This window comes from Lates calcarifer, linkage group LG7_1, assembly GCF_001640805.2.
Source record: "Lates calcarifer isolate ASB-BC8 linkage group LG7_1, TLL_Latcal_v3, whole genome shotgun sequence".
In the NCBI taxonomy this organism is placed as follows: domain Eukaryota; kingdom Metazoa; phylum Chordata; class Actinopteri; family Centropomidae; genus Lates; species Lates calcarifer.
Genome location: NC_066839.1, coordinates 6,794,973 through 6,821,335, shown reverse-complemented (window position 1 = coordinate 6,821,335; position 26,363 = coordinate 6,794,973). Strand labels below are relative to the sequence as shown.

General features: G+C 38.9%; 1 protein-coding gene across 17 annotated transcripts in view; it reads right to left on the bottom strand.

Moving 5' to 3' along the window:
• Window positions 1-633: 633 nt before the first annotated feature.
• ptprk (protein tyrosine phosphatase receptor type K) overlaps window positions 634-26,363 on the bottom strand; it is a 104,973-nt gene continuing 79,243 nt past the window's right edge. For 2 of the 17 annotated variants that reach the window (XM_051071797.1, XM_051071800.1), the window contains 20 exons: window positions 23,456-23,591; window positions 19,744-19,773; window positions 17,144-17,304; window positions 16,811-16,846; window positions 14,388-14,575; window positions 13,832-13,931; window positions 12,264-12,409; window positions 10,855-10,872; window positions 10,109-10,145; window positions 9,893-9,990; window positions 9,470-9,586; window positions 9,174-9,328; window positions 8,882-9,017; window positions 7,711-7,860; window positions 6,946-7,119; window positions 5,204-5,335; window positions 4,867-4,992; window positions 4,404-4,567; window positions 3,925-4,060; window positions 634-3,650 (listed from right to left, as the gene is read on the bottom strand). In XM_051071797.1, coding sequence (XP_050927754.1) covers window positions 3,597-3,650; window positions 3,925-4,060; window positions 4,404-4,567; window positions 4,867-4,992; window positions 5,204-5,335; window positions 6,946-7,119; window positions 7,711-7,860; window positions 8,882-9,017; window positions 9,174-9,328; window positions 9,470-9,586; window positions 9,893-9,990; window positions 10,109-10,145; window positions 10,855-10,872; window positions 12,264-12,409; window positions 13,832-13,931; window positions 14,388-14,575; window positions 16,811-16,846; window positions 17,144-17,304; window positions 19,744-19,773; window positions 23,456-23,591 — 2,294 coding nt within the window. In that variant the 3' untranslated portion in view covers window positions 634-3,596. Of the gene's footprint in view, window positions 3,651-3,924; window positions 4,061-4,403; window positions 4,568-4,866; window positions 4,993-5,203; window positions 5,336-6,945; window positions 7,120-7,710; window positions 7,861-8,881; window positions 9,018-9,173; window positions 9,329-9,469; window positions 9,587-9,892; window positions 9,991-10,108; window positions 10,146-10,854; window positions 10,873-12,263; window positions 12,410-13,831; window positions 13,932-14,387; window positions 14,576-14,893; window positions 14,938-16,810; window positions 16,847-17,143; window positions 17,305-19,743; window positions 19,774-23,455; window positions 23,592-26,363 lie in introns of those variants that run through there. The other 15 variants (XM_051071799.1, XM_051071802.1, XM_051071798.1 and 12 more) reach the window with 15 other exon arrangements.

Here is a 26,363-nt window from a genome sequence, read left to right as displayed (position 1 = left end):
CCCAGGGGCTCCTGGCTGTAGTGATGTGACAGCCCCACCCACCATTTACCTGCAAGACAACAGACCTTTTTCATGGCAAATAAATTTACTTGTCAAAACAGGAAAAACACGTGTCAATGATATTTAGAACTGATTAGTTTTGCCAGTTTCAGGTCACTGCTGTTGTATCCTGGGACTCTCCCCTGGAACTTTAACCACTGTCAATGTTATTCCTGCTATTACAAGTCAAAATGTGGTGAAACAGTTAGTGTCACAGCCACTAACTTCATCTCATCTTTTGTTAGGTTCTTGCAGTGGAAGTGCAGCGCTCTCCCTCTCAGGTGTTTTCAGTTATTCTGTCTTATTAGAGCTGCTCAGGTTGGAGGTGGGAGACGCTGTGCAAGGACTTACATGTGAAAAGGTCTAATCAGGCAGAATAATTAAAATCACCTGTGTGGGTGGACTATAGGTGTGCTGGGCCTTAAATGTAACGTTGTGTGCATCAGCAGGCTGTCACATTGGAACAGCTTGGTTGAATATGTGAGGAACTACTGAGGACAGAATGATTACTCCTCCATCCCCTCCTCCTCCTCTGCGTCCTTTTCACTTACCAATTTTTTTATTGTGACCTAACAACAGAGCACTCCCAACAGCTTTAATTAAAGAAGTGGTCTTTATTACAGCAAAGAAGCCAAACATTACAGACAAGAATAATTATGAACCATGAATATCAATTCTCTGCTCAGAATGGCCTCTCATCCAGAAACCAGCTTCATTCACTACTCTTCAGGGCCATTACTTCAGATTTATTAAGGAGGAATCATGGGCATATTAACAGGGATTTTTGCCTCAAGTGTTTTGTTTCTGTTAACACAACAACTTGTCACTGACTGCTTCACTTCTCTCTCTCTGCATGCTATAGACATGGACATCCGTTTTGTCCAACTAAACCCCAACATCACTTCAGATTTGATTGTATTAACATAGCGTTATAGCCTCTGAATTTTCTTTCAGTCTTTGGGTCAGACCAGAAATCTGGAGAAAAAACTGAAAACTGATGTTCCACCAACAGAGTAAAGTGGAAACTGTAACAACTTTTTAAACAATATCTGTCAATATTTTTTGAAGTTGAATCCTCCAGGAGTACAATCTCTGACTTTTTATCTACAACAGAACTAATGTTCTGACATTGCATCCATCGTCTAAATCTCTACTGTTCATCCAACAATAGAGCCTTTTAGAGTACTCACGATAGTCTATTTACAATAACATCCTTAAGAGCAGGGCCTCTCTTGTTCCAACCAATGTGGAACATCTAACATTTTATTTACAATAAAGTTTTTTTTCTCTTTTCTGAATCAGTTTGTGCACAAACAGAAACACATATGGTATTCAGTAAGCCTGTAAAGCCTCACAAAGAATTTATGAAGCATTCTGATGAATAAAACACACTGAATCATGGTCCAAAAGGTATTCAAAACATTGATCGTCCATGAGAACGCATTCAACAAAGCCCTGGTTGCCATCTACGATGCTGTTAAAATGCTTGTATTAACAAGGAAATTCAAATGATTAGGCACAATAAATGTTTTTTTTTATTTCACAGTCCTGCATGTTTTGCTCACTAAGCCTGTTTGCATCACTGAGTCAGTGTGTATTCAGGGATAATGGCGAGCAGGATACGAGGATGAAGATAAACAGCTTATCCCAACTAAGACGTTAAGAGGGATAGGAGCTATTATCCAAAATACTCTGTGCATGTAAACGCACTGATGTTCTACTGACCACAAACAGAGCAATGGGCTTTTACACAAATAAACCACGGCAACATCACAGAGAGATTCATTAAGTGAAAACAAGACAATACTACTGAATTCCACCTAAATACTGAAAAACTACGATCTAATGCTTTTAATATACAGCTTCAATCAGGGGTTCTTAAACTCTTCTTCACGGACCCAAATTGAGTAGATGTGGCCTCTTACCTCAGGACCCATTATGGGTTCATTAAATCATACTAATACTCTCAAGACTCCAGAGGAAACAGACCTGCCGGCCATTTTGCGTCCTGACCCACAGTTTAAGAAACGCTGGTGGTAGAGTAAACATGGAATGAAGAATGATTGTTCTTACAAGCAATGCAAGTAAACAAACAATAAATACAAACAATGTGCTTTATCCGTATAGACATATTTACATAAAGTCTTTGGCTTATGAATAAACATCAGCTGCAAAATAAAAATTAAAAAAACAGAGAAAAAGTGTTGGCCACCAGTGCACAAAACAAATGAAGCCCGGGGTCAGTTCACTTCCAATTCCCTTCAAACCATAAATGGAAACCGTAAATCACCTGTTCATGAGAGAACGTAAATTCTCCATCAGTTTTAGAGGTTGTACCCGAAAACTGTTGATATTCGTATTTTGAAAAATATCCCATTTGTGAATTGGCTGAATTGAAAGTGCATTGGGCCCAGCCCTGAAACAAACATGATTAAGCTAATGTCACATGGTTGAACAAAAACATAAGTGTTTGATTTGTACAATTTGGGGCACAAAGAAGACTTCAAAACTTCTATCCAGTAGATAAATGATAATACAAAAGCAATCAGAGATCAGGCAGGAAACAGAAACAATGATACATATCACACATATTTTGAACTTATACATTTTAGTGAAAATCCTACACAATTTGACACTTCATGATGTTGTAAAAACAAAAAACAAAAATCTAAAAGCCTAATACTCCCCATGTAAACTTTCAATTTTTGTATCATTGTCAGTCTTGTTCTAAGACACTACATAATCTAATAAGCAAACTTATATTGACATACAGGTTATTTTCTGTTGCTATTCTGTTATCTGCTGCATGTAACCAATGTAAAATGGGTGTAAAGTGGCTATTAAATACTCAAATACATAATAATGTTCTGACTCAGAGTTCACTGAAATGACCAGAAAAATAAGATGAAGATGATGCTGCTGATGTATGGAGTAGAAAACAGAAGCATTCACAGAGTTTGGCCAGGCTGTAACTTTTTAAGTTTCTTGTTCTTGTACAAAAGTACTGGCTGTAAATATTCAAACATCACCATGATGAGATGCCCAACACTGTTAAATTACTCAGAAATTAGCATGAGAACGTGGGGGCACTGAAAACTTTTTAACTTGCGGTTATTTAAAAGCTGTGATTGCAGCTTGCCAGGGGGAAGGGAGACATCTACAGTGCACATGGAGTACTGCAGCTGAAACAGCATGAGGCATCGAGTCCATGCGAGAAGGGGGAGGGGGCTGTGGTGAGAGGCTAAACATTTAAATGGGGCCCAAAACATACAGGGGCCCGCTGGCACTCAAAAAGCTGTACATTAAGCATAAAGGAGTAAAAGGAGTAACATCTCCTCCTCTGCTGCACTCCCAGAAGCTCCTCCTGTTTCCCTTTGTTTAACAACACTGTACAAGGAGCCAGTTTCTCCTGTGCCATTTGTAGGGATGCAATATGGATGCTACAGAACGGCCACCACAGAGGGGGAGTCGGGACCAAGCGAAAAGCAAAGAATCAAACACGAGGCGAGTGAAAAGACGTTCTCCCGCTCCTCTTCACCTCCTCACCTCTCCTTGGTTTAGGAGGACTCGATGAACTCCAGCGCCAGGTCGTAGCAGAACCGATACTGCTCCTGTAAATAAACACAGACAGGCATACTGGATTTAATATTTGCATGGTCACGTGTTCATAGACTGGCTCAAGCTTTTTTCACTTTTGCAAATATCACAACAGATGAAAGTCGCTGCTCATTTTCATATCTTCCTAACCCTAACCCTAACCCTAACCCTATCACTGACAAAATCTGACATGCTGGGTGTTAATAAATACATTTAAATGCTGTCAATATACCAAACCAACCATGTAGGTTCCTCTCGCCACTCTCTGTGTATCCCTCTCTAACTCACCGGAGTGTCCACCATGTTAGGTTTGCTGTTCCTCAAGGTCTTGACGGCATGGAAGACGTCAACCACACTCTGTCTCTTGGCCATCTCACACACGATGCTGCTAGCACAGAATACTCCACTACGCCCACCTCCATTTCTACAAGCAAACAGAAAATAAAACAACGATATAATAGGTGACAAAATGTTCATTTTCTCTTTTTCTTCTTCCACCTCTCACACAGTGTTGATGGCTCTGATTTCGGCACGCAACAAGCCATGAGGTTTGACAGTAATTTTTGTGCATCATCAGACAAAATGACCTTCTGGTGAAAGAGAAGCGTCGCCCTGAGTGAGTTTCATGAGTCATTAGCAATTTTTACAGTTACCAAATGGTGCCAAGACAACTGGTGCTAACCACTATTTCTCAAGCATTATCAAGTGTTCCCATGGAAAAAAGATGAGAGGGAATAAAGTGCATTAGACGCTTGCTGTGCACTCACAGGCAGTGTACTATGGTTCGTCCCTCTCCCTCCTCTCCCTCGCGTTGCCACTGGTCCACCTGCAGGATCAGTTTCAGGAAGGAGCGTTTGGAGGCAGGAACTTCTCTGTGCCCTGCCCATCCCAGGTACTGGAACTGACGAACCATCAGGTAGCCTTCCTGAGGCTGAAACATTAAGGAACAAACACATTTAGAGGAACTGATTCAGTTAAACTGCAGCCTTGTATTGACCTCAAATCAAACAAAATTTTTGAAGAAGGTTTGTGAATCAAATCTAAACATCCTTACACTTTCCATTATATTCTTGTAGTAATATTTGCCATAGTAACTTTTGAGAATGTAATGTGAGCAGAGCGGGAAACTCTAATTTATACTGTATTAATCCCATGGGAGCAGGAAAATAGAAACACTGGCAGCAGTATCAGCAGCATCACTGTACAGAAACACAGTGTAAATCTACTAACCCTGGTGAGGTTGCAGACTCTGAAGAGTCTACTGATAACATCACAGTCCATCGAGCAGGACATACATTCCACCTGTACTGGGCCGTAACGCAGCATGCCCTCTTCCGGCCAGTACTGAGGACAACCCTGAGGAAAAACAGTATTTAGATACAATATAACTAAGACAGAGAGAAACAGCTATAGATGGGAGAGGAAAATTAGATGTTCGATGATTCGATAAGGGTATATTGTATGACGTTGATGGGTGAAAGCTGTATATATCCAAAAATATCAGCTACAACAGATCATTGACATTATGAAATGATAAAGTTATGAAACTAGGACTAATTAGAATTACCTGAGCCAGGTCAATCTCATTCAGCATCACCAGACTGGTACATCCATAGTCGTAAACCAGACGCCAAAAGTCTTTGACAGTGTTGGGCAAAGGATGCTGGGTAACGATGAATGCAGCAGGCTGTCTGTAGCTCTGCAGGAAAGAGACAGCAAAACTGATATCAGATCTTCCATTCACACAAAGATTCCAGAGACTGACTGACTTTTTTTTAAATCCAGTATTGATTATGAATCAGTAAGTTTTGCCTTTAACACACATCCTTCACCTAAATATCTTTATCCTTATCCTTATTACATCTGTCTTTCTCTCTCAAACATATACACACGTCAAAACACAAACAACAGAGCAAAGTGAGACATGACACGTCGAACACACTTGTATAAAGGTGATGTTTGGTCACATGATCATGCAGTGGGTTTATTAAATGTGAGGGTGAGGAGCATGCGTTACATATACACGTATGTTACTCATACAGTACATCTACATCTACATCTAATAAGGTCAGTTATCTTCACGTTCAGTCAATTCAGAAAGCTGAAAATTCAAAGTAAAACGCCTAAAGAGAAAATCCACCCAATGATTTAGTTTCTTTCGACAGAATGAACTGACTGAACTGAAAGTGAACTGAGCCCAACTCATCCTGAATGAAAATGTGCAGCCAAATATGTGACATGGGTGTAAATGACTTTTGAGGCAGTGTAAACATGAGTCTAATGTGAGGGTCGGGGGTGGGGGTCAGGTTTAGGATTTGGGGTGTACGGTAAATGGCTTTGCTAAACATGAACCTGGTGGCAGAACGACACTGAAGCCATGAAACAAATCCAGTATTGGAGATTTGACATAAAATCCCATTACCTGGAACTCTTCTGACAGCTTGGTTAGAGAGAGGCCAAAGGTAAGTTTAACTTAGCTAAACTTTAAAGGTGACTTTTGAAAAAAACTGGACTGAACTCCATAGGTTTTACAGCATTTACAATATTTTTGTCCTCCAACAGCTTCGTTGGAGAGAAGCCAGGTTTCTTTCCACACCATGCATATATTACATTTTATGTTTACAAACATTATTATGAATAATAATCCTACAACCCACCTTTAATATCTTTTCCTCCCTCTCATATGTAAGTGACATTAACCTATAATTATAACTGACAATAACCAGATATTACTATCTTACCTTAAACTTCTACCTACTCAATGACTTTGTTTTTCAAATCATGGCACAAAGGCAACATGTTGAGACAGTGTGAACTGTTGCCAATGTAAGCAATGTTTGGGTGGCGGCCAGAGAAGCTAATGGTCTTTTCAGAACCTGGATTTGTCTCTAGCCTTCTGCTGCTAAAACCACAAACACAGCATCACACAAACAGGGAGGGGAGTCTGTGTGTCTGCGTGCATGTGTGCAAGAGAATGTGAGAGTGAGTGTTGCACGTATAAACATCTGCACAGAACTGTTTGCATGTATATTGTATGTTTTTCTTCTTCGTCATCAGTTGTGTATAAACTCTTAAAAGTCTGTATCATTTTCAACAAATTTGTGACTGCAGTTTGGGACAACAGACACTTCATTTATTTACTTATTTTTTTATTTTTTCACATTGTGTTAAAAGCAACACATCTGCTGGTCTAAAAGGCTATTTGCACACATGACAGAACAGAGTGAAATGTCCCAAACTACTCCTGCTTGATGTGTTGAAAATAACACAACCTTATTTTATGTGCCTATAAGCGTGTTATACACTTACATCCATCAGAGCAGCATTAATGTAGTTGCTGCTTTCTCCGTCTATTGTAATGAGGAAGGGTAGGCATCTGTCAGGAGGAAGGCCATCCATAAAGCGGTTCTTATCTTGGTTTCTAGGCAACAATGCAATACTGCAGTCTTCAGGCTGGGGCTGCGGAGTCACCGAGTTTAATGTCTGGACAAGGAGAAGGACGTATGTTAACTTAATATGGAGGCAAAGAGAAATTATACATGCAAGTTGGGACGCAAATGTGGGTCCCAAACAGATGGAACACATATCCTATAATCATGCTAGAGCAATTGGTGTTCACGGAGTGTTGCTTGTGGGTTGTAGCTAGAGTTTAAAGTCAGAGTTTAGGCTTGAGAATTTGAGAAAGGCCAGGATGGGATTCAGAAGCTGATCCTTTCACCAAAGTGTTGATAAATATAGTGCTTAGATGCTGTACTATCATCAAGAAGCTCAAAAACTCTGCCAGAAATAGTGGATTTAGCCATACTCTGCTGAAGCTATTATTATTAGAACATACTGAGCATATGGACGAACAGCAGAGAAGTGGATTATGCTGCAGGAGTGGCTCAAGAAGTTTCTATTGACATTTTCATATTTGTTTTGTGCTATGAAAATTCTGCTTCTAAATCCATTTTAACTGACAGGGAGATCAAGGTGAACACAGCTACTGTTCTTACAGCAGGTGAATGTTGATACCCACAATACAGATTTGTGTCACTTTAAGAGATGAAGATAGAGATCATCATCAGGTTTTACCTGGAACTCATCCTTTATATGTGACGAGTTTGTCTGGGAGTCGATGCGGATCAGCTCGTAGAAAGCAGCTTTGAACTCGCAGACTGGTATGGCTGTTTCTCCACACAGACAAGCCTCTAGTATGGCATCATGGATGAATATATACTGCTCCTGAAGGCATATAATTCAAGACATATTATCATATCCACACACACATTTCACTCAAAGATAAAGATAGTGGACAAACCATAAAAACACACACAACTTCTCACGTGGAAAACGCAGACTGTGATACCAAATGAAAGTGAGCATGCAGACACTGTGAGTGAGTGGTGGCTGATGGAAGATGGAGCAATGAATGAGATGACTGTGAAGGTTTGGATCACTTCACTTCTGAGTCAGTCCGTACAGGAAACTGCAGCTTTGATTCAGTGAACAGACTGAGACAGAGTAAACTGTAGGCTGCTTTGGTGTGAATGTGCTTTGTTATCTCAGTGATGATGTAATCTGAACTGTTGAAATGCTGCAGACTAATATTTCATATACTTAAGAATGTGTGCTGATAGTATAAATAATTACTACAGTACGTGAAAAATTATGATAATGATTAAAACATGGACAAAAAGTCCAGGAAAGAATGAGGATGCACTGGAAAAGTAGCAGAAGTCTGTGAAGTTTGCTTTCTGCCCACATGTGTCAGGAGTGCATATTTCATTCTAAACTTACTGACAACTAACTAATAATTAGGGGGAAAAATTGTTACAACAGTGTAGGTATGAACATGTTTGTATCTGTCTCCATATGTCTTTGGACTTTTCTTTACTCTGTAAATATCTATTGAGGATCATGTCAGCTCAGCTGAAACAGTGGGGCATGGAGGTTCTTCATTCAAGTCACAGTGTAATTCCTCATCCAACCGCTGGATGGTGCCAAACATGATTTAAAATTCTTGAAAATGTGGCTTGATGAATGCAGATGAATTTCACCTTTGTCTAGGTCAAGATAATGTTCTTACCAAGAAATCTATATCACACACAATTGTATGTTTACTGTGTTTCCGTGGTGGGATGACGTGTTAATGAATGGCTGGCAGATAGATGGCTTGATGTAGTCACTTCAGCCTGCATCATGCCTTACAGTGAGAGTATATTCTAAGATGTGGATGCAGATGGAGGATGGGTAATGCAGTCACCTCAGTCTGTACCATGTTGATCCTCCTGGAGCGAAGAGCCTTCACACAGTTGTAGATGTCAACCACTCCTTCTCTCTCCGCCATATCCAGCATGATGTCAATGACTATGAAACAGCCTGTACGCCCTGCTCCAGCACTGCAGACAAAGAGAGGGAAGGTTTCATTTCTACAAAGCAGGGAATATTTTGATTGATTTATGTATGACTACATATGAGTGTATGTTTCTGATCTGAAGGAAATATTAATTACACGTGGTAGAGCACATATAGGTCAGCATGTACTATGTTTATACCTGCAGTGGACCACAATTGGCCCAGCAGAAGGTGGATTGGAGATTTTAACTCTGCGGATGAAGGAAAGTAGTCCCGTAGCGTGATATGGAACTCCGTGATCAGGCCAGCCTGTAAAGTGGAACTGCTTGACTTCCCTCACCTCGTTGAAACCACGCTGAATAAAAACAAAAGACATCTTTCAGTAACATTTCATTACTTTTTTCAAGTGTATATTTTATCACACACATGATTCTCACTGCAACCAAGTCATTATTATAAATGACACTGCACAAAATAAATACAAAACATCACTCACCCTCTCCAGTGTAAATGTGCGAACCACATATTCAGCAAGAGGTTCAACCTCCACAAAAGTCACCTTGAAGTCTCCATACACCTCTGCATCATCTGGCCAATACTTATAGCACTTGACCTATTAAAAATAAAATGTAAGATTTAGTATCTAATCAAATGCAGACTATGACTTGAATATGGAATTTAACCTAACAGAAAAAATATAATATAATGCCTAAGACATAGCAAACTGTGCCTCTATTTTCTTTGCCCCCGTTAGCTGACAAAACTATCATCCATCCATCTGTTGATAGGCGTACAGTACAACACCTGACATGTTTGTGTTTTCAAAATGTACAAAATGTCAAAGGGTAAGGAAAAAAAACAAAACAAAAACAAACAAGTGCTGGGAGAGTGTCATGAGCAGCCAAAAACAGCAACTTACCCTTCCAACCTCCACCAGATTGGTTACCATGACAATGCAAGCTGACTGTTCTTGCCACACCATCCTCCAGAAGTCATACACTGTCTCATGAACAGGCCCTGCACACAGATACACAAAGGCAAACAGTATATTCAGTGCTTTGTATGAAAATAATGTTATTATTTGTAACACCCTGTAAAATGGCATCATGTCTTTGACAGTGTTGTAGTAGTTTACCTTGAGTAGCAATGTAGTGACTTGGTCTCTGGTAGCCCTGCAAACACAACACAATAACACAACAACTGAATATACATCAAACTAACATGTTTCATGTTAAGTCAGTTGGTTGACATCTGCAGTGCAACGTTTCAATTGTCAAAACTAATCTTGTTCTCACCTCAGACTAAAGAAATATTATGAAGCATCTCTAAGATGTTTAAAGTAAAGTCAAGAGAAACATTTATACATTCTAACAAATGAAGCTGACTTTTTTGGTTGACATGTTGAGATGCACTGCAAGGAGAGTTGGTTGATCTGGTCATCTTCATGGTGTTGTGATGTGAAAGAACTTCTATAAATAACCCTAGTGGCTGACATTTTTCAAATTATCAGAACAAAGCAGGAATATTATTCCTATACTACGGACGAGCCAAAATCTACAGATGACTGCACTGATACCTGTTACCTTTAACTATCAGGTGTGCACAGAGCTATGACAATCACTGAATGGGATTTCCTGATGGCAATAAGACAAAAGTAGGGACGACGCATAAGCAAAGTTACAGCTCACAGTGACATGTAAGGAAGACTGGTGGGAGGGCAAGATCGCGTGAAATACTTCATGCAGCAGAGGCCCCAGCAACTAAAAATGTACATACACCGATGACTCGATGCATGTAAGGACGAGTGTATGGATGGATGTGTGGGTGAGCAGGTGTAAAAGTTGAGGGGCGCGAATGAAAAGAATCCACAGTGATACTTACATCCCTGTACAGCCAAATCTATAGCCCAAGCCACAGGCAGAAAGAACGAGTGGAAGAAAGAAAGAAAGAAAGAAAGCACAACAATGTCAGTGAGTGTCAATCAGAAAAAGAAAAGTTGCATTGACATAATGGGAGTTTGAACAGGACATGCAGAAAAAAAAAAAAACGATCTAGAATGTAGAATTAAGCTGATTAGAAAGGACACTTCCTGATGACCACCTCACAGCCAAGACATACTGAGGTAGGTATATTTTATTGTTGTTAATATACCCTTTTTCTTCAAGGGTCATTATAATTAATTTTCAGTATAACTATAGTGGTACCAACAGTGATTTGCTGGATACACCAGGGAGAGTCCACTCTATTCATTCTAATTCTAGCTTAATGTGAACAGTAACATGCATGTAGAAGAGCATGCTATAAGCATATTAGCATTAAAAAGGCACAGTGTGAAATGCTATCATGCAGATGATTGTTGTAAAGGTGACAGGAGAGTGGAGATGGCAAAAGATGGATAGATGGTGTTTGGACAGACAAACCATAAATAAAAGAGGGGGTGGATGAAGAATGGTATTAGATAAATGGATGATTGATGGACAGTCCAGTTAAAGATGGGAGCTCTGAAGGCTGAATGCAGCAACTTTAAGGAAATACGCTTATTTGCTGTATGGCTGAGAGTTAGATAGAAGATCCACACCACTCTCATGTCTGTATGTTAAATATGAAGCTACAGCTAGCAGCCATTTATCTTAGCTTAACCTAAAAACTGGAAACAGGGAGAGACAGTCAGTCTGAATCTGTCTAAAGACAAGAAAATCCACCTACAAGCACCTCAGAAGCCTATTAACATGTAGTAGCTTACATGTTTAATCTACATTGCTAATACTGGTATTTTCTTGGCCGGGCACAGTGACTCTGCAGACACCATTCGGTTTTTGTACAGATTAGACAAACAAGATATAACATGTTAATCTGTGAGCTTTAGAGGTGCTGGTGGGTGGATTTTGTTACCCATAGACGGAGCCAAGATAGCTGTTTCCCCTGCTGCTGGCTGTCTCTCTAAAAGAGAGTCTGATTACAAAGACATAAGATCTCATCTCTGCATAGCTCTTAGCACCATATGGCTGTCCCTTGCTTTTCTGTAAAACTGAGTAACTCCTACTGAGTAATCCAAAAAATGACTAAAAATCTACTGTTTAATGTCACTCGTACAGACTAAAATGTCATGTCAATGATAAATTCAGGATGGATGGGGGAATAAATGAACAGACTTGGGAAAAAGACAGCAGGACTGACACCTGAGACAGATATGAGCTGTATGCATGATGTGTTTTTTGGGGTGGCTGGATGTGTAAAATGGGACGATGGATGACTGGTAGACGCAATAAAGGTATAGAGGCCTGACATACGAGCGAGGGAGTGTGGTTTCGTTGGTTTCGTTGGGAGCCAATAGTAGCATTCGATGCGTTTCCACTTACATCGATGTAGTTGGCGTTGATGTAGTCGGAGGAGGGGTCGTCTTCTATGGGCTGAAGAATAACCCTTGAATGGTCATCTAAAGAAATACACAGAGAAACAGTGTGGGAGAGAGGAACAACAAGACAGAGACAGTGATGTAGAGAGACAGGAAAAGAGAAAGAACATTTGTTAGAGAGGACTGATGGAATTACAGTCCCTGAAAATCTATTTTCTTTCATTAGCTTCTTACTAAGAGTGATGGGATCCTACATGTTCACAATATTATCTGCCAAAGTTAGGAACGTTTTGGTGAGAGATCTCTACATTTCTTTTTTTCCTCCGATTTGAAGGGGCTGGGTTTAATAGAAAAAAAAACAATGTCACATATTTCCATTCAGCAATCAAGATTTTGGAATACTTGAATCAAATTTACATTTACAGTTGTGGCATTGTTTGCTTTTGTTGCCTGTACTGTGAATCAAATCTGATTGAACAAGATCCACACAGTCCAGATGAGACAAACTAGCTGTGTTTTTGAGTGTTAAAAACTTAATATATAACACCTACGGATGTTTTGTTTTCTTAAATGTAACTTTTTTTTTGCTCATTTAGTCATGGATATTTTAGGTTATAGAAGAATACTTATACTTTGAAATCAACTCTTTAGGGGCCTTACGAAAACAAATGTTCAGCTTTTCTCTAAACTGGAAAGCAAATGCTTACACACTACATTTAGGGAAAAAACTTTTGAGTTTAGGGTTCAAAAACTCTATAGAGGATTTAAGTTGATGCTCCACTGCTATCAGCAGTTCTTGTTGTACTGTAACACTGTATACCATCCTATAATATGTTAGAGTTAATGCAGGTCTCTAAAATAGATCATAGTTGTGAAATGCAGGTTCTCTTGTCCTAGTTATCACAATACACATATAGAACTTAACACAATCAATGAAAACGTAGCAAACATATCAAAAACATTCGGTCCAAACAATATTACATATACAATGCAACTCTGTCAACACATTGATAAAATTAACATGGTCCTGTTCCAACATTTTCAGGCAACAGTACAATGTAAATGAGGCTCTTTGGTCTGCAACAGTGAACTAAGACCATTTGAGTAATAACCACATTTTTCTCTGACTCTAAATCTTTTGAGTCTAAAGAAACAGCAGTACACAGGGGAGCACCTCAGATCTTCAGAGCAGGGACTAATGGCTGTTCCAAGGTAAAGATCAGAAACTAAAGGTGATTGTGCTTTTGCGGTTCTTGTTCATTGACTCTGGAACAGCCTCTCACAAACCCTCACGGGAGCCAAATCAGCACACATCTCTAAGAGGTATCTTAAAACCCCTTTGTTTTCTTTGGTCTTATCTTTACTTTATACCTTTAATTCTGTGGGTCATAAACTTAGTTTTGCTTGTTTCTGAGTATTTTATTTACCTTCCTTTATCCTTGTTACTACTGTAAAGCATTTCTATGTTGAAAAGCAATTCATAAATAAAACTTGCTCACTTACATGCTATAATGTTCCCGTAGCGGTTCTTGGTGCGGTTCTGCTCCTTCTTGGCCACATCCCAGGAGGCCGACTGGCCCTCAAAGAAGCTCTGTATCACCAACAACACACGAGAAAATAGGAAAGAAAATTACACGTCATGGATCCTTAAACATAACACTCCAGCAAGATAATTCTGAGGAGACAGATGGCTTAAACAATGGTTCTGCTCTGATGTTTTTTTCCGCCCCATTGGTACATGAGTGGTTAGCTGGTGCTTATTAGACTCCAAAACAAGGGGGCATAAAAAGGGGTTGTAGCAGTTGGACTGTTCAGTCAATAAGGCAGAAAATGCCCTCAAATTAAAAGGCAATTTACCCCTCATAGTCATTTTGTATAAAACTGGTTTCAAAAATCTTAATGTGTTGCATTGTCAGCAACTCTGATATAGGATCAAAAACATCCTGCTGCACTAGTAAAACATTTGCTGCGTTTGCTTTTTGTAAACAGCCAGGCTACTAATACAACTGTTACTGCTACTAACACCTTTTAATAAAAGTACTTATAATACCAATCTTACTTCATACTCCTCCTTAAAGCCGTAGCTGTCAGATGTTTTCATTAGGTTGATGTGCTGCAGGAGGTCAGCCACTCTGATGGCAGGGTGGAGCTGTCCTGTCTGATAAGGGGACTCAGTGCCTTCACAGTGATACCGAGGAACATCCAGAAGCCTGCTGTTCTCCGCGGCAGAGCCACTGTGGTTCTCATCTATAACAGGGGAGAGAATGCGTTCAGATTAATTGCTAATTTATTGCTAATACAATGTCCGCCAGAAGGGTAGTGCTTTATAAGGTCCTGGGTGCAAGAAATCATACAAGAAGAAGCTCTCTGAGGCTATATAAGTTAGAGTAAGGTAGATGAAGTAAAATACACCCCCGATTAATACCCTAACATAACACTTGTTTGGGAAGGTATGCTGATGTAAGCAAAAGCCTTTTTTTGTTTTCCCATAATTGGCACTTGTTTCTGTCTCTGACTTATTACCTTGAGAAAATACAGCATTTTCCCCACAAACCAAACAAACCATTTGTCAGTTTGTTTTCACTGTTTATACTCACCTGTGATTGGAACTACATGGCAAAGCAGCAGAAAAAGAAAAGAGCAAAGAGATTTAGTCACACTGCAGGGCAAGTGGCTTTGTTAGTCATACTCTAAACATGGTTTAATTTTTTAATTTAACAAAGGTTTAATTTCACCACTTTAACCCACTGACGAAGAGAGTGCAATGGTTTTACATAATGGACAGCTCAAAAAAAGTATATGATATCACAAAACAACGAGCATGACCAAAAAAATGTATTAATGAACATATCAAAAGGGTAGCTGCTATATAGTAGCTGCAGCTACTGTATAGCATTTGGATATACTTTGCCTTGCATTTCAGGAATGTAAACATGGGAAAGGTATGTCAGTTACAGGTAATTAAAGGGTCCAGTTGTTGCAGAATTTCCAGGTGAACATTTCTGTGCTGCAGGAGATAATGTGAGTTGGCAGTAGAAATGTACAGACTGACAGGTTGTATAATGGAGTGGCTTGGGGTTGAAGCATGACCGACTGATTTCATCTTCACAACTGTTTATTAACTGACACTGTTTATTTCATCCAACTGATGCTTCTCTCTGCTCTGAGGACATGTTAGCTCATTACTGATTGTTAAAGGTTTGCTCAGCCCTCGTCAGGCCAATTAACAGTAAACTTGACCCGACACTGCCTCTTAATTTGTTACTTCCTGCTACTTCTTCCCACTCTGTGATGTGATTGGCTGGGACAGATTGTAACTGCAGCCTTCACTCCAAATTAGCAGCTATGGAACAGTTAATTAACACAGTTTGGTGGTGTTGTGGATTGCAGAGGCCTTAAGGATATGTTCAAACTCCACATCATGCTGTAGTGTCAACACTAGATTAAACTAAAGATAAACACAATGCAGTGCTGCATTGGAACTCGAAAAACATCCCGACTTGGCAAAAACTACAGCTTTCATGATTCAGACACTCAGACTGGGGCATCAGCAACAAAACAAGCCTAGGGAATAACACAGATGGTCGATACTCGAGCAGACTTCTAGATCCAGAGCGCAGAAAAAACTTCTGCCAAAGACACAGAGCTGTAGGCACTAAGTTGTTCACTGTCACTTGATGTCACAGATTTTATCTGCAGTCATTTTGCAGTGGCAATGTGACAAATTGTCTTCCTCCTTTTAAGCTTCAGTTTCTGTCGTTTTTGGGACAGGAGATGGCATGCCTTAAAACAACTCAAAACTGTGGAAATAATGAGGTCTCTGAGGGAGAATGACGGTAATTACTGTGAATATCAATAACACTCAGTAGGAAACAGAATCCATGGCGGGGATTGGGGGATGATTGAATCTAGGGAAAACACAGGACGACAGATGAAGTGTTTGGCTGTTGGAGTTTTTTAGTACCGGGCATGTTTTACACAGAAAGTTGGAGGGGGTGGCAAAAAAAAAGATAAAAGATGAAAACACAGATTAGCTATCCTTACATATTCTAATCCACTACAGACATTGGCTTTGAACCAAATCTAAAGCTCCATTTTGTATTTTTGCTGTATTTCTTTTTAATTTTGCTCACTTCAGTTCACTAATTGTAGAGTTAATGGCTCCCTATTTGTACCGTGACCTTTATTAAACATTTAGCACTTCTAATTGTAGGTAAAGGTCAACTTCATGGTACAGAAACTTCACAGTTCAGCCAAACTATCCACCCACAGGACACAACAGGATGTAATGGAGGCTTTGATTGTGTCCAACAACCACAGTTTTTTCACAGTTTTTACACAAAACTGAAACCTATGTAATGACGCACAGGGAAATACAGGACAGGGCTACAAGCACAGGGACTTTATGACGATGACGGGTGATCACTACAGGGAATTTATTGGTGATAAATGTGATATATCCAACCATGCTAGAGGTCTCACCTAACACAGCGGTAGGAACCAGGGGATCGTTGGGCACTGTAGGAGGAAACACGGTCAGGAAGTGCTTTCAATTTCAGCATTACTCAAACATAGATGAGTTATGATAAGTATAATAGATACTGAACCAAAGTATCTAAAATGCTTTTCACCTATAGATTCAGGAGACTGAGAGCTTCCAAACAATGTAGAATTTGTCAAGGTTGTGTGAAGACTGAGTCCGATACAGGCCAATACACACCTAAAGTAGAGCTACCAAGGCCAAACCATCCCGGGGTGGGATGGTGAACTTTAAATAGTTAAATATAATAATATTTGTTTTGCTTATGAACCTACATCTGTTGTTGTAGTTGTGTGAATCCATAAACGTCACAGCCATCGGGTCTTCTCCATGCAGAGTGCTCTGGTCAGCATAGCTGCGGTCCATGGCGTTCACCATGTGTGTCATTTCCTGCCGTGTTGTTCCGATGGCATCTTTGCGTTTTTTGGCCAGTTTCCTGTCAAGGGCAGAGACAAACACAGTAAGGCTTCTAACCAACAAACACACAGACATCAGCTAGCCTGCAGACCACAGCCCCACTTTTGCTTTTCCTTGCATGGAACAAATGTTCAAATCTTCATGTACACTATTGATTTAGTATCTTTAGGTCTGTTTTTGGTAACAGTAGCTTGGCTGGGCTGCAGGCTTCTGATTCAAGATGCAAAGTTCAGAACAACAACAAGAAAGAAAAAAGGAGAAAAGAAGATAGGTGGGTAGAAGAGAAAAAGAGAGGAAGGAAAGAGGAGAGAACAAGCAAGGAAGGTAGAAGGCTTTATAAATTGTAGCATTTAACAGGCTTTACTATAGGACCAAAGGGAAAATAGTATCTAATTCAGACCAGGGAAATGACCTATGACCTACAGACAAGTAGCAAAGGGAAAACCTGTTGTCAAACTTAGCATCATAGATGAGCTGTCAGATGAAAGCCACCAAAAACAGACTTTACTGTAAACTCCATTTTTGTAATTCTGTAATTTCAAGAGCTTTCTGCATTAGCAGAATCCAATCTTTCAGTGAGGCAAATCAAAACATAAAGAAGACAAACAAAAAGGGAAAAGAAAATCAGCAAAACATCAAACAGTTGGTTTTCATCCGACAGCAAAGAGAGGAAAAATCCCATTAAAACAACAGGAGGGGAATGACTTATGCTCTATAGAAGCCCAGGGTAAACCATTTACCAACCAAAGTACCACAATTACCATCATACGAGTAGTAGTAGGACTTGAGGTCATGTCATAAACAGAAAATCATTTTCAGGTATAACTCTCTCAGTGTGCAAATCCATAAAATCCCAGGAAAAATAAATGTAGAGGACTTAATATTTCGAGCATGACAGAGCATGCAGGAACACTGTATATCCAGAGCCATAAATATACATCAGTAAAGACAACACCTCTGCCGGTGAACAAACAATCATTGTGTTTTTCATGGTATGTTCAAGAAAACTTAGTTCACAGGTTGTATTGCCATTTGAGACCAAATGTAAATTTAAAAAAAAATAAAAAAAAATCTCTTTTAGCTGGGACACAAAATGGCTGCAGCTGCTGAACATAGGGGACCAATAAAGGAATCCCTTTTTGATTGTTGTCAAACTGATACAATGTACGGCTCTGACCTCTTTCCAGACAGAATGCATGCTGTGATACATTTTTTTGTATGTTTTACCTCTTGACCCCAAAACACACCAACTCCACCTCTAAGACCACACACATACACACACAAGATACACACTCACACACTCAGTAGGAACACAGATTTAACCTCTGACCACATGTAGCTGTTTGTGTGGGTGTTTGTGAGTGTAGTATTGGTTGTCCAACAGGAAACACAAATATAGGAGAGGATATGTTTAGATTATAAACCATATGCTGTGTACGGTGCATACTGTATAGAAGGGAAAGAAAAAACAGAGGTGAAGAAATGGGTGTGAGTGTGTAATGATCCTGCATGATGAGTACTTTTACTTCCTTACCTCTTGTTGATAATACTTCTGTATTTTTACTTAAGTAATTTTTTGCTTGTAAAGGAGTGTGTGTAGTGTCCCTCAGTTTACGTGCATGGTGGATGCAGACAAAAAAGGGTGACCGCCCCCACCTCTTTATAGGGCACTGCAAGTTTAGTGATCTATTTTGGTCACAGCCAGTGAGAGACAATAATAGACAGAGTAAAGAAAGAAGCACCCATAATAAACCATCATAAGATCTATTGCCACGTGTCCCAGAAAGGAAGCCAACTGGTTCAGATCCACTGAGAGGAGAGACACACTGAGCATGTGTAGCAGAGTTACCATGATACCTGTGACTTGATGGGCGGATGGATGATCACATGACTACATGCACACAAAGAGCTACAAGTCACAAGTGCAGCATTCTTTTTTCAAATAACACGCTTAGGCCTGTGTCGTCCCACTTTGGCCTGCTTTGTTCTGGTTTACGGCCAACTTTGGCCTTCATAAATCTGCTTCAGAGCAACTTTGGAGCATGTAGAGGACACCGGGGCTGAGGTCACTTCACTGTCAGTTCAGTCCCTTTAATACAAGCTGACATTTCATTTTCTAATGATTCAGCATTGGTTTATTTTGTACCATTTTTAGACAGTAAACCATCAACATTCTCTTCATAAAAGGAAAATATCTGGATGTTTTAAGTATATTAAAATGTTGGAAATATTGAATTCACTAAAATCCTGAACTGACTGACATGAAAGTGAATTGACCCCCCACCCTGGCAAGGCATCAATGAGGATGGCTTTGGCTGGTTGGTCAGAGCTGAAAATGTGTTTTATCTTGAAAAAAGTATACTGCATCTTTAAAAATAACAACAACTAGCCACTAATAATTCACCCAATAAGATAACAGCAGCTGGGTGAGCTGATTGTTGATTGGTTGTTTACTTACAGGTAATAAGAGTATGAATAGTAGGTCCTCCTGGGGTTGTGAGCCAATCAGAAAGCAAAGAATGAGACACAAGGGTCATGAATATGCAAGTTAGGACAATACTGTCCTGTCCCAACCAGCAACAACAGAAACAGAAGAAAACACCTTTTGATTGCTACAACTTGAGGGTCATGCAAGGGGTTGTTATATTATTATGGGCCCTATATCTTTAGAATAAGGTAAAAACTCTAGTTTGATATTAAATAAATACTACAAAATAAGTTAAGAGACTTAAAAAACTATTACTAAAATAACAACAAACTATCAGTATTAACCTGTCAACATGCAGTCTTTCCCTCCTTTACTTCTGGGAGTGTTGTATTTAAAATATTCATGCAATATTTTAAAGCTGCATTTTCTGTAACTGGATGACCCCTAATCAGAGACTTAGCTCTAATCAGCCAATTGCTTCCACTGACACCTAACATTTTATCAAAACTGAAACAAAGCTATCCGTGATCTGTGGCACCACGCCGCTCGCTTCCTGTAAAAGCAAGCATGATGTCATAGCGATGTCATCATGTCCCACTATTTTAAAGATGCAGTATTGTTCAGTTGTAAAGGGTTCAATGACAATGAAGATTGATCTCCCCAGAAACCTTCATGGAAGAGAAAACTACTAAATAATGTAATTTCACACTCATGAGGGTGAGATAAAATCACAAATCTTTTCAAATCAATCTAAAAAGAACTTTAAAAAAAAAAACACACACAAATTATGTCATAGCTCAAAACAAACTCAAAGAGTAATGTAAACCAAATTTACAGAACTCATTTTAAGTTGCTCAAAGGCAATTTTCTGTCCCATGCAGAGATATGCAAATATGTTCTTTCATCTAGAAACATCTGTCTTGAGTTGATCAATGTTTGTTGCTGGCAAAATGTCATATATTCTCATAAATCAAACGAAAAATCTAACTAAAAACATATAAGAAAAGTAAACACTTTTTCTCTGTTGTGACAGTATGCGTGTGCATTGAAACATAATTTAACATAATACTTGAAAAATATTTCCTTTTTGCAAAACTGTAAATGTTTTACTTTACAGGAACACTGTCATCCTGTGGCAGTCCCATTTAGTGTTCTAGTGCTAACATTTATTAGAAGTTGCCTCAGCCCAGATGCATGAATGTGGCTTGAGCTGGTTACAGTTTGGGTGCAAAACGACAACAGACACTGTATTGACTTCCTCCAGGCTTTGCATGCAATTACAGTACAGTCATGCACAACAGTTAGCTGCTAACTCCTCTGCTTTAATTTAATATTCAGTAAAACATTTTATGCAAACCAGACCACTGAGTGCAAACTATGGATCAAACACTGTCAGGTTTTGGAAGATAGTCAGTGTATTTCAAACACTGTTGGGTATCATGAAATAGTAACAGCTTCTAAAATAAATTAAGTATTTATACCCTTCACTTTAAGCTCAGGACCCCTGGTTATCATTAACAACTACACTTTGACAGTAAAGCAGCAGCACGAAAGCTGGATCACATGATTTCATTATCAGCATTAGAGTAAAAATATGGAGGTCAGGAGCTGCAAGAGCAGAGATCCTCAGTGACGAGAGTTCATCACTGACTGTAATTTAATGTCTCTAATTGTTTTTGATTTGCTGAGTGAGATCATGATTGGTTGTAATTGAGAGACTGTTTTCCTGGTTGCTCTCTAAAGCCTCTGGCAAGATGCAATATCTCACTGATCAGAGGAAATCCTGTACAGTATTTCTTGAAAGAGACATCTTCTTAAGCTGATGGTGATTAATTTAAAATTTCTTGAAATGTGTCCAAGATACATGGTGGTCAGTGAGCATAACAACCTATTTAAGTCAACCCTTTTTATTTTAATAAGAAATATAAAACACTTGACATGAAAGTATCTGTCAAATGAAATTCTTAATTATTCTCTTTTTAATGAGGCACTTAGGTTCCCTGAACACCAGATTTTAATTGAGAGGTCATGGGAAGGGTACCTTGTTTAGTAATTGCTAATTACCACACACAACCACACTCATGTACATGAGTTATAAATGTGCAGGCACACTTATGCCCTGAAAAGTACAAGGACACACCATTTCATCCTAATGTGACCTCATGGCTACTCAGGCAGACACTAATCAATAAAAAGGCGACATTATGGAAAACAAAAACTGTCTAGACTTGGGTCAGAGGAACCTGAAGCTGGTTTTCCTAACAGCTTCATGGATTTATGATTAAAATTACACAATAATAATAAGTCACCATGAACTCCCCTGTGGTGTGTCTTAGCTGGAAAAAAAGGATATTCAGTGTTGAACCTTTCCAAATTTAGTGTCTGATGATTCATATGTCACTAGATAACACTTAAAATATAGTACTGTATGTCAGAGGACAGTAATACTGTAGTGGTTAATGAATAATTCTGCATTAATCATAAACATGTTTCATTTCAGGTGCTTGTGGAGCACTGACTCTAAACAACTTTTGGTGCTTTAAGAAAATATCCTCACAATATACAGAAATAATTCATGATAATAAGACTACTAGGTGTGTACACATGAGTTATTTTCCCACTATGGTCTATAAGCATCTATTACTAAAAAGACCTGTATGATTCAGTCCTTATACTGTAGTGCTGCAGCTGACATTTTCATGTTGCAGCTATGTTTAGCCACCACATGGTGGAGCCCTGTACCAAATTAACACAACAGAGCCCAAAAACGTTTCAGTGACACCAGGATCAACTCTGACACCTCTACATGTTTTTAGTGAATAATGAGAGATGAAATGTTCTTTCAATTGTTATATTCTGTTTTTCTTTCTTTTCTTTTCTCCAAAGAAAGCTTTGATTATACCTGCACAATCTAATTTCAAATGTGGCATTAAATACAACACATTTTTTTAAATGAGAAAGCATTACTCTTGAGTTATTTTAAGTGTGAAACTAAACTAATAAAGTGCAGGAGGCAATGAGTGTGCATCATTGGCTTAAAAGAATTAAGTTCTTTGTCAGCATTTATAAGCCAGCCACTCCTCACACCCTCACTTGACTCTCCACTTTGTGCTCTTCCACTCAATCAGCTTTGCCAAAACCCTTTTCTTTGCACAACAGACCTTCATCTATGTTGCTGTTTACCTCTCAAATGCCACATTCTTGGTTTTCATGACTTTCATCTGTTTGTATAATCTATTCATCTTGGAAAGTTACTTGTGCTTGAGGATCTCTTTCAATGTGCCTCTCAATTGAGTCAGCTGTTCTGTGTGGTTGTTCTGTCTAGTTTGATTCAACAGCTGTGGTGTTCAAGGAAAAAAAACATGACCTCAGATCTGTCTTGAACTAAATCACAAAACAGCGAGGCAGGAGCTTCTAATTTTGGAAATGCATGGATCTCGGGAAAACAAGCCTTTGACTATTTAGTGCCTTAAAAAGAGAGCAACCTTCAGGAAGTGATCCAAGTGGTTCTGAAGGGAGATCAACGTTAATGGTGGATGGATGGAAGATGGTGTAACTACAGCAAATACTGGACCAACACACAACAAGAGAATGGATTTAGGTGCACATTTGTGTCTGTGTGTTTTTGCATTTGTGTACGTGTTGGTGTGTACATGAAGTATTGTTCATGTAATATTTGCACTCATCGTTAAACTCTTTATTAAGGTTGCTATAATCGTCATGATCAGGTATTGTCACTCACCTCTTCTTGACCAATAGGATGGCTACCAACACCAGCAGAATAAAGACAAGAACACCAGCACTGATCCCAGCGATCTTTACCACCCGATCAGTCTGTTTAGCAGGGTCAGGAATTACTTCTGGCTCCTCTGTAGCACCTAAAACACAATGACAATAAAAAAACGTAACTACTGTGGCTCAACATAGTGTCAGCTCAAACTGTCAGAATCTTACAGTAATTATTCTATAGTATTAGGATTGGACAAAATAATAAAAATCATAACAAATGGGCTTTATACATTCCCAGTTGTAAAAGATTGGTTGCAAAAATGCGAGATGCAAAAATGAAAACACCCATTAAATATTCCTTATCCATGGGCAATTTATTAAAATAAACAACATATTGTGCTCATTTAAGACTGTATACTTCAGTAAACTGCTAAAATAGCTGCAGAAGTTTAAAAATACAAAATTAAGGATGTGAAAAGTAGACTTCTTTCTTTTCCTTTTTACAATTTGTGATTCACACTCCCTACTATCTCACAGTAACCTCTGATATATAACTCTCTAAACTAATAGAAGCTTTGCGAGCTTAGTGTTCTTGTACTGTTGTTACTGTGTCCATTGCTGTTAGAAAGCTGTCAGCCAATTTTTTTTAAAAGCTGCTAAAATAGCTGGTTTCCAGAGGATTTCTTTTTATTGACAAGCTGACATTTTCCAGCTTTCAAGAAAGTATTTTGAGACACTGAAAGGGTGAAAATCAAACACTGACAATTGAAATTATCTTCAAAAGCTTTGTCATCTGGGTTTCCCTATAGCTGAGTGAGTTTTTGCCAATAGCTGCATAATATCAGACAAAGAAAAAGTAAAGAGCGGTAATGTTTCTAATCACCCAAACCTGCTGTTTCTGTTCAAATATAACCAAATCCACTGGAAAGCTTAACTTTCCAGGGACCCTAATGCTTCAGCTCAGTAGATCTTCACCACATTTCTGAAATGATGCACTCATGCACTGTCTGTAAGCCTGTAACACAAATAATGTTACTCTTGGCACCACTCACAATATTTACGCGAACCCTGCGTCACCTCCGGCTGGCAAAGAATGCCACCGAACAGCCACAGGAATTGTGTTTGGTTTCTCTGAAGATGTCTTTACAAAATGCCCTCACATCAGGAAAAGTGGTGAATGTGATAAGGAACAAATCCTGATGAGCTTTTTAAATGGGAAAGTTTAATTACCCCTGTGCTCGACTTCAGCTAAATATCAAGACTCTAAATATTCTTTGCAAAGCAAATTCAGTCAACTGCCAACACAGGTGCCATGGTAACTGTCAGTCATGATGCAAATATAGGCCAAAAGTTTAGAGCTTATTTGGCTCCTAGATTGAAATATTAAGATTAATTAAATTCTGATCTGTGATAATGAGCAAAAGAAAATGCTTCTACTCACAGCAGTCACTTCTATCAAGTGGTTTATAATGGAATATTTATTGTGTGTATTAATAGTATGTTTTATAGTAGACACCAGGGCATAAAGAAAGTAGAACTTTAGCAACACAAAGAAACAAGACCAAGAGTCTACAGCAATACCGGCAGCTCTTTCAGACTATTCTTAGGCACAGTGGCAGTAATGTTCAAGGAACGATTTGAGGTGGGAACCGAGTTGCTAACATGCTCATAATGACACATTCTGGTTGTTAAGCAGGTATAAGTCTACCATGACCACTATGTGAGTTTAGCATATTAGCAACCTAATATTTGCTAATCAGCACTAAACACAAAGTACAGCTGGGGCCAGTGGAAGTATTATTTGCTGTGAAGGTGTTTGGTCATAAACCAAAGTGTTGGATAAATTAAGATTTGTCCAGCACTTTAAAAATATCCCTGAGAAATGAGTTAGTTTTACAATTTCACATTTATCAATAGATAAGAATCCAGTGAAGAGGCAGTAACAGAGCATCAGCAGGATCTCACAATGTTTATTCCTGATCTGCACCATCTTATGGAGCCGGGTCAACTGAATTAAAAGCACCCAGCTTACACAGATTTCTGCTTTTAATTTATTTTTTTGTTTCACCTCATTGTAAATGCACTGAACCAGTGAACTCTTTGCACACCCACCACTCCTACTCATCACTGCAGTCACTCTAAAGAAAACAGTAAAAATAAAAACAGGCATTCACTAAAGAAAAGCTCAATTGACTGTGTGCCTTGCACTGTGTCTTTTCAGCGCATTTCAGGTTTATCCTTGGCATCCTGCTCTCATTGGGAAATGCTTTTGAATTGTGCTTGTGAATTGTGTTCAATTTTTCTGCACCAATGTCACTGTATATTACTTGTGCTCAAAGTCATTCGTGCTCCTGATGACTTCAGAGAATTGACTGAACTCCCTGATTTTGTCTGTTTGGAACATAATTCATAAATGATATTTCAGGCAGAGGAGGAGTTTAAAGCCTGTTGATCATAGACAGAAAGTCAATGAGAGAGAGAGAGAGAGAGAGAGCATCTGTTTTCATACTCCTAAGCTCTACTTAGTGATTTGATCTCATAACACCAGAATAGTTCATACTGAAACATAAGAACATTATCGTGCATTATGATAATCCAAATAATCCAACACAAAGACATACTCATAAACCTCAACATAATGCAATACATCTCTCAAATAATAATCCACTTCTAATGCTAAATATCAACAAGATAAACATAATCTCCCTCTCTCTTTTTATCTCCCACAATATTTGTGACCTTAACATATTATTTTGTTCTAAAATGTTTCTGCCACTGAAATCTTTGCAATGTCCCCATCCGGCCCCGTATCATTATGTAACAATATTACACTATAATTTAATGTAGGCCTCACATTGATAGATGGAATATGGGCAGCAATGTGTCAGCCAGAAATATTGCTTTTAAAGGATATGGTTGAA